The 9,196-nt window shown below is 39.7% G+C and overlaps 1 protein-coding gene across 2 annotated transcripts in view; it reads left to right on the top strand.

Annotated features, from left to right (window-relative positions):
• The window catches only part of NKAIN2 (sodium/potassium transporting ATPase interacting 2), a 693,641-nt gene extending 685,205 nt beyond the window's left edge, over positions 1-8,436 (top strand). Inside the window, exons 6-8 of one of the 2 annotated variants that reach the window (XM_067546694.1) lie at positions 1,886-1,967; positions 4,731-4,874; positions 7,571-8,436. In XM_067546694.1, coding sequence (XP_067402795.1) covers positions 1,886-1,967; positions 4,731-4,874; positions 7,571-7,580 — 236 coding nt within the window. In that variant the 3' untranslated portion in view covers positions 7,581-8,436. The remainder of the gene's footprint in view (positions 1-1,885; positions 1,968-4,730; positions 4,875-7,570) is intronic. The other variant, XM_067546695.1, reaches the window with a different exon arrangement.
• The last annotated feature ends 760 nt before the right edge of the window (positions 8,437-9,196 follow it).

Below are 9,196 nucleotides of genomic sequence, written 5' to 3' on the forward strand. Positions count from 1 at the left end.
AGGAGCGAAGTTGTCAACCAATGTCTTCTAAAACTCTAGGATAGTGATCTTTTAGATATGTTGGGTCCAAGTCATTGACCACCTTGAAGATAAGGCCCAAGACCGTGAACTTGACTTGATATTCTATGAGAAGCCAGTGTAGAGAGTTTAGGACAGGCCTGCTGTGCTCACAGTAGGCTGTGTTGCTAAGGAGATATGCTGTAGTATTCTGTATTAGTTGCAGTTTCCTAAGAGCTGGTGGCTTCATGCCCAGGTCCTGTGCAGCTAGAGGTAAGGATATCACAATTTGACCCTAAAAAGGATAGTTTAAAGTTTGTGAACGGTGGATATTTACATTTTTATGTATATACATATATATGTAAATATACATATATGTATATGTAAATATACGTTTACCCTAGAGTGAAAGCTTTTCATAATTATGGGTCTTGAGGTGCAGTATTTAAATTGTCCATTTTGAAAGCTCTCAAATAAAGGGTTATGAATTATAAAAGGAATGGCATGCGAACTCTAATTTTATTATTGCATTCATATCATAAGGGACTTTCCTGTATTAGAGAGTCATTTGCTCCTTTCTGGTGTATCCAGATACCTTCAGAATCATAGGTTGCTCATGGACATCACAATACTTAGGGGAAATACAATTCCAAATCTAAACTTTGCGGCTTTGGCTTCTCTCTAGCTAAGTAAAGCCAAAGTGATGTACACTAGAGCTGGGTGAAATTTCTCGACTGAAGCTTATTTTGCTCAAAAATGAAGATTTGGGTCAAATCGTTTCATGAATTCATATAGATTTTGGTGAATTGTTTCAGTTGAAACAAAAATATTGGAAATGTCAAAATGAACTTGATTTTTCAGGCTAGCATCACAAATTTAGGCTCCTTTAACAAGATGAAAATTAGGGGTAATACTCTCTTTTTCCCTAATAGCCCAGTGGTTAGAGGACTTTCCTGGGATGTGGGAGAGCCAGGTTCAACTCCCCACTCTGGAGCAAGAACTAACCACCAAGCTATAGGCTATTCAGATGTGCATATCTCTCAATCTCTCCTGTAGAAGTGGATCCAGTTATTCACGCAGCTCTTGTGTATAATATGTAGGTTACAATATTTCATGGAGAGAGCATCCAAATATATATGAGGGCTACAATTAAATAAGATACAAAGACCAAAAATTGGATCTCGTATTTCACCGTTTAAAAGAAAGTGCTTGAGTATGGGAAACGGAGTCTCAGAATCAGATGTGACTGTATTGTCCTGGAAATGATTTAAAATAAACATAGGTAGGCAGTGGTGTGAATTACAATATAATCCCCCACTCATAGACCCCCACTGTATCTGGAGTTTCTTTAGATCTCTGAAGTCTCATCTCCAGTGCTCATATAAATTGTTCTAAGCCTCTGTCTCTGCATTTCAATCCAAATGTCAAAGCAGGTAATCAGAAAAACTTCTGTCTCTCAAACAGAATAGGATCAATATGCTTTCTCCACTAGATCACTAAACCACAGTATGTCAGCAAGCTTGACACTGCAATCACAGTCAGTTGCATTGCATTCATGCCAATAAATAAATGGTTTGCAGCATTTGTAATATCTAAATAAAATGTCATTTTATACTCCAATCAGGTGGTCTGCTTGAGAAAAGAGCGATGCATAGTTCTCTTGGTGCAGATAGATTTTATAAATTCCTCATTGGCTGTCTCTGAAGACACTGCCTCTCCTCCCCCATTTCCCTCCCCCACCGGCTACACAATTAGTCACTCTAATTTTAGTAGATAGATTATTAGGGGGTCTGTCCAAAATAATCTGTGTGGAAGCTTGTTCTTGAATGATGGTACCTATCTCTTCTGAAAAGATGTTGCTAATGAAAGCAATTTTCCCCTCTTTAAGTTGATTTCATAGGTGGATTTGACTCTTACGGCTATCAAGGCCCACAGAAGACATCTCATTTACAGCTACAGCCCATGTATATGTAAGTACTTAACTTCTGAGATATTCTATGGAGTGCCAGGCAAATTAAAGAATTATTAAACTGAAAGATTATGTGATTTAAAAATTCAGCATAGACAGAAGCCTTGAGAAACTGAATAATTCTTGAGCAACTGAATTCAAGTTGTGCACTTACCTATTACCATTACCCTTCTCTTGCAAGATAATGACTTCTTGTGGTGGGATACAATGTGTCTATCACATTTGTTCTAATAAGACTGAGGTCCTGAAATGGATTTTACTCAGCCCTCCCTCAGGCAGACTGAGGATTGGTCTGCACTACAGACTTATGTCGGTATAACGGTGTTGCTCAGGGTTACCCAGAGAGACACAGTTATACTGTCCAAACTCCTGGTATAGACAAGCTAAGCAACAGGAGAGCTTCTTGGGGTGGTGGATTAACTACACTGACAAGAGAGGCTCTCCCATTGGTGTAAATAGCATCTTCACTAAGTGCTACAGTAGAGCAGCTGCGTTGCTGCAGTGCAGTATGTGTAGACAAGCCCTGAGTAAAATCTGACTAAGGATTTGGCCCAGTGATTTTAGCTAAGCTTATCAGAGGTTTAGAAACATGTTCTATAGCAAACACTGTTAGTATTTCTCTTGTTTAGAGCATCTGTCCTTTGAGGTGTTCCTCTACTTTCTTTGCTCTCCTCCCCTTTATTTTAATGGCATGTTTCTTTTGAAATCAGTTTAGCTATGATGGCGTATTCTGATTATACTGTGCAAGTGACAGTTCCCTCCACTGCTTAGAAATACAAGCTGATACATTTTGGGGTTGAGTGAAAAAGAAAATGTCAGCCAAAGCACAGGACTAGAGCAGATTTACACTGAAGCCATTGCTCATCCTTAGACTGCAAAGCAGCAATGATTTACAAACCTCACCTGTTCTAGTGTCAAGCAGAAAGCAAGCCACAGATTCATTACTGCCCAGGTGAATCTTGCCTCACTGCAGTATAAAGTATTTTGGTTTTTAATATCATAGGCTCATGGAGTGAAAGTATGGCATGTGCTGGCTTGCAAGAGGACACCATTTCCTTTCTCTCTTTTTTCTTCCAATCATTTATACCAAAGGAGAGAACTAGACATAACTAAGTGACATCAATTCAACTATAATATCCATTAAAACTGTAATGGGAACATTAACCTAAATCTTGTAATTACTTTTAAAAAAGGAAATCTGCTGATGAATCAGCAGACATTATTTATGTTGGTCTCATATTTTTTCCTTTAACGGTTGTGGACCTCAGACTCTGAGGGTGCTCAGGACTTGGCCCTTTGCGAAGCATGCTCGCATCTGGGTTTGGTTTTTTTTAACAGTCTTAAATGACAATGGCGCATAGCTCCAGCAACAGCCCAGCTTCGGCTTCCCATCTGTATGCGCTCAAATAAAGATTTTTCACCTGCACTTTTGGCACTGTGTTGTACATTTAGAAAATGTTATTTCCTTCCTTGTACTCTGTGTGGCTCATAGGTACTTAGAACAATACTAATCCTATTTCTTCCTCAGTGTGCTATACATTGCCATTAACATATGGAGCCCTCTAGCTGAGATATTATCCCATTCTCTTTATGCTCTGAGTGTTTCTTCTTCAGGAGTAGTTGATTGCATTTACAGAGCCTCCTAACACTGTGTCGAAGGAAAGCTGGTGCTGTAGAAAAGAGAAGCCAATATAAATGTTAAAGCATTGTACCTGAGGCAAAGAAAGATATGATGAACGTTTAAAACTGAGTTTTGTTTTATTTCAGTGCTGCTTTCTTGCTAGAATGTAGGTGATTTCACTGCACTAAGAGACAGAAATCAGTATGTAAGTTGTTGTTATTTTCAGTAAACCCAGAGAAGGCATATTGTCATGTCCCAGTGACAGTCAAACAAAGACATGTAATGTTTCCCTCTCACCGTACAGTATTTGATCAGGGCTCTATAGAATTCCTACCTTCAATGTTTAACCGTCTTTGACAGCATGTGGCAACAGCTTTTTACTGCATACTGTATAGAGGCAGGTCAGGAGCATGTACACATTTATCCCGGAGCAATGCCTTGCCTTCAGCTCTTTTAATGTAGGCAGATCATTAGATAGCGGAGTGACAAATTCAAATTGCAGTTTAATCAAATTGCAGTTTGACTAGCTCGTAGCACTTTTTAAGATAATACTTAGTGGAAATCACACCACTGAAATGATAACAGAAGGCTACATTGGGTTGCTTTAAAGCTTTATTTGTATCTTTTGTTTCCCCATGGCTCTTGTCTACTGGAGAACAGCAATATTAGCCCCATAGGATTCAAGGGTAAAATTATTTTAAAATAGCTAGACTTCACGCTACTGTGTGTTGCCAAAGATTTCGGTGTTTTACAAACAATCAACTCCCCTATGAAGTAGGTAAAGGATATGTAGATATTGCTAAATATGCTGTCAGTGGAATGTAGCAGCTGTTTAGCAGTGCACAGAAACAGTACACAACAGCGCAGGAAGAAACATGAAGAAGAAGAAGAATAGTAAGTTTGGTTGAAACTGCAGGGGACAATTTAGATAGGCTGAAACTCAATTGCTCAACTCAGAATGTGATTTGCCAGTGAGGGTTACTGTGCAGATCAAATTCTTACTTGGGCAGTTACATTCCACTTGCCTAAACTGAAATCACACACAAACCATGGGCTCATTATTAACCACAAGTGATCAAGACCTAAATTTTGTAACTTATCTGAAAACATCACAGATCCCCTTAACACCATGTTGGGTTCTAGGCTCAGCACTGAACTAGAGGAAAGAGCACCACCTATTGAATCAGCAACACCACTTCCAGCAGCACTGAGCTCTTCCTTGGAGGTCCCCTATCCATCCCAGTGCTGCTTAGTTTCTGAAATCTTCCAGGATCACAGCACAAGGCGGTATGTTTTCTGGACATATATGTTAATCAAATCCCACTCTTCAAAGTATGTATAATTTCATCAATTGCAGGAATTGGCTAATATATTGGACCAGATCAATCCAGCTTTAGGAAATTCTCAGGTGGTGCAGAGCTGCCTTAGAAACTCCTATGCTATCCACCTTCCCGGCCTCCAGTTGCAAGGAAGGTTCCTAGTAGAGAGGGAGTATGGCTTGGGCATTCCTACATCCAGTGCTCCCAGGTTGCTGAAATGATCTCTTGAAGCTATGGGCAGCCTGACCGAAATTAAAACTTCTTTAAGTCTGCTCTAATTTATGCCAGGGATCAAGAATACATAAAGGTGGCTTAAAGCCTCCGATGCAGTCTCCTTCCTCCATTCTTGCACTGACTGCAGCTCAGCCAGACCAGAGAATATGCACTATTGTGTTGGTGCAGAGAGTGGAGAGAGGTGGCCTTCCTCTAGTGCTAAGTATCAGAGGCAGGATAATATTTGTTTGTCATTTATGTTGCACTAGCACCTACAGGCCCCAGTCAGGGTGGAGGTTCAGTTGTATTAGGCACTGTACAAAAGCAAAGGAGGACATATACTGCCGGAGCACAGACTAAACTTTCAATGATCTGATCTCAGCATGGCTGCTCCTGTGGTGATGTCTATAAGGTTTATTGAAGGTGAATGACGGTATGGATTTCAATAGTGACTGCAGAGATTCACCCCCACATATTTAACATTTTTGATCATATAAGGAAACCTCACAAGTCTTAGTTACACGTGTGCAGTTCCAAGATATTTATCAGTCTTCACGAGCATGTTGTTTACAGGAACTGACTGATTTTGTAGATTATGATGGGAGAATTCCACCAGTCCAAATGCTTATTTCCATTCTAAATATCTATTATTTTTATTATTTAAGTGGCAGCAACGTACTCCATGCTGCACAAAACACAGACAGTTTTGTGCAAACCATTTTCCTTTCCTTTCTTCCGAGTCATACTCATTTACGAACTGTCTGACCACAGAAACAGACTATGAAAGCCACCCAAAAACATGCAGTCTAAATAGAACCAAACTGAGCTGGTGTTCATATATGTCCTTCCCATGTTCACACTGCTGATACCCAACAAAGCAACTTCATGGCATTCTGTGTTGAAGATGCTCACGTCCACTTTCAGGCAATAGGACAGGAGCTTGCTCGCGAGCTTTGCATGATAAGATGAGGGAAATAAATTGTCAAAAGATGGAAGAACTGGTGTGGAAGGTAACTGAACACTAGGAGTTGCTCTGTGACCCTGGAATTAGTGCCAGTGAAATCCAAAAAAATACTTTGAATTCTGGAACACGATTCTGCACTGGGAGAGTGTAGGAGGAAGGGAGATGCAAATATAAGGTAAATAAAAAGAGAGAGGTTTTTCCCTATTTTGGCCACAATAAACGTGTGTTCAAGAAAAGAAGAGGTGAAACAAAAAACCATCCATGTCTGATGCTAAAGCCTAATGCACTGGAGAAATTGTTCAGGAACAGTTCATACTTAAGTAAAGATTTCCTTGTCATTCTCTGAGGGCTGTGAGTACCTAAGTTCTCTCTCATGTGTATGGTACACAGATATATTTCTCAACATTGCTTTTTTGTTACATTCAATTTACTTTATGCAGTGGCCTGAGCGATGCAATTCAGATCGGGACCCAAACGTCCCCAAAGAATGAGGACGTTCAGATCTAGTGACGCGGTTTGGTCCATCTCTAGTTTGTTTGTTTGGCCTCCTGCCCTGTTTTCACATTTCCTCTATCTGCTGAAATTGCATAATCACTCTGCCTGTATTGGTCTCCTAGCCTAATGCTACAGCTTCATGGCTAAGTGACTGAATACTAATTTCACATACGTTAGATAGAACAATGTGCCATTTTGCCGCTCACATTGTCTGAAGATCAAATGTAAGCAAGGCATGGGTCTAATCAGCAGAATAGGGCCCCTGATGTGTAGCAGCCATCTTGATGCCCAATTTGTCACTGTGATATGAATAAGATATGATGTGATTGGCTCTTTCAGCTGAAATATCTTAATTAGGATTTATATTTGAATAATTTATGAGCAAAATGTCACTGAAGTAAATTACCATTTAACACCTGTAACACTGGTAACAATAGTTTGAAGTTTAGCCATAGGACACTTACTAACGTCAGCAGGAGCTGTGCAGCTGGAACCTTGCACAATTGCTTTGCTGAAGAAGCCATAGGTGACTTAACCATGCACCTGCTTTTCAGCGACTCTGTTCCATGTACCAAATTGTTTCTTTTTCTAAAGGCAGCTGCATTTTGCTGGATTACCATTGTTCAGGTCATCCTTCAGATTACATGTGATCAGCACCCTGAGAGGATTACATGATTAAATACTGCTTCTACCCAGAATGGTTCTGAGAACTTGCATCAAATACATTGATAATATTTTTTAAAATGCTAACAAAATTACTTGAGCAAATCACTTGCCCCTCCTTTCTTTCTATGCACATGCGTATACAATCTGTCTGACCATAGAAACAGGCTATTAACGCGGAGGAAGTGTTCTGTCTACAAGAGGTTGTTTTGGAAATGCTAGTTGAACACGTTCACAGTCTAGTGGGTGCCTGAAGTGAAGGGAGGTGATGAATTGATCCATCTGTTAGTTGATTACAAATATCTTTTTTTCACATATCTCTCTTTCAGGTCAAAGTGAACAAAGTGACTTCTGTGTGGTGGCTGAAGGACCTTTCAAAAAGCTTGTTTCAGGATGGACCCCAGTGTTCTACAAACAGCAAAAAAAAAAAATTAAAAAACCACCTTTGTGTTTTGTTTTGTTTTGTTTTGTTTTAAAAAGAATGAGCATACGCTGAGACAGAGAAACAAAAGGTGCATTTGACCTCTCTTTCCTACAAGTACAGACAGAGATGCACAATACCCCCTTCTTGGATTTCCTGAAAACACAAAAACAACCGCCTGGCCTTTGGAAGGTTCAAAAGGAGAAGCATTGGTGCCATCTGCTGGCTATTACCTGTTTTTACTACCTTCATTCCTACTTTTTTGAGTTATGAAATGATTTCGTCCAGTTCAGTCCTTTCTGAGACCACTTCAAGTAGCACCAACTCTCCTTAGTCATTATAATAGTAAAAAAAAAAAATACCATGATGACCTTGTAACAGAAGTCAATAGTCAGCAAGTTGTTTGCCCTAAAGGCTGTACAGTACATACTTGCCTTAACCCAACTAAGTTGCACGTCAGAGAAACTCTGTGCAGGCTTACTGAAGCAACTTCCTTTAGATTCAACATGCTGCTGTTAATTCTGAAAGATTTTTTTTTTCATGTCAGGGAATAAAACTCTGTTGCTCAGCAGCTCCAGAGCGACCATGTACGAAAACTGCCAGCTGTCAGAGAAGTGCTTTACTAACGAGCCTCCCCAGTGGTCAAGAAAACGAACAGTTTATAATGCTTAAAAAGAAAGAGTTCTTTTGGGGACTGGGGTTGGGAAAGGGGGAAAGGGAATCCCTCATTAAACCAATAACTGAACTTACTGAAAATAAACAACAGAAACAGTGTTTCGTAACCCCACTGTTTTTATTTATCGCACTGTAGGTGCTTTTATAACTAACTCTAAATGTGTCTTTTATTAACTACAGTGACATCTGCAGATTTCTATCAACAGAGGCCAACTGAATATGTATTAGCTATGTTTACTCTTTTATATCTAATTTCAATTGAAAATCCTATGTAAGTGAGCATTCTTTTTTCTAATTGCACCATAAGGGATCTAAATTCTTTTGTTTGTTTTGGTTGGTGTAAAGTGGGGAGGGACTAGCTACGTTGGTAAAATATTGGAGATCTTTTTGTGGTATATTTGGGGATCCGTTGTGTGTTAGAACGTGTATTTTATCTTCCTGTATTACTGTGGCTGAAAAAAAAACTGTGCTGTTACGTAGTTGGCAACAAGATGCCTTTGGGAATTTTACTAGTAGGTCAATGTGTTTATGACATATTCTGAACTCATAGGAACGTTTGTTTTGTTCTGAATTTGATCTGTGTTTTCAAGCACTTAGGCGGCTTTCATTAGAAAAAAAAATATTTTACTCAGGCTTTTCAGGAACTCGAACTGTCATTCTTTCTTTGTTCAGAATCTGCATAGCTAGACAGATGCACACGCCTGCCACATACACCTGACAGCCAGGTGTCCTTGAGGGCATGAGTGTTCAGTGCTAGGAAAGACGCAAGTCATCACAAAGTGACTCTTTTCCTGGCTTGCCAAACCTTCAAAGTCTCTGTGGCTTCTAGGTTCCGTTACCCTGTGCACCAACTAACTCT

The sequence above is a fragment of the Emydura macquarii genome, unplaced genomic scaffold, assembly GCF_026122565.2.
Source record: "Emydura macquarii macquarii isolate MOO-44397 ecotype Brisbane River unplaced genomic scaffold, CSIRO-AGI_Emac_v2 contig_1146, whole genome shotgun sequence".
NCBI classification, from domain to species: domain Eukaryota; kingdom Metazoa; phylum Chordata; order Testudines; family Chelidae; genus Emydura; species Emydura macquarii.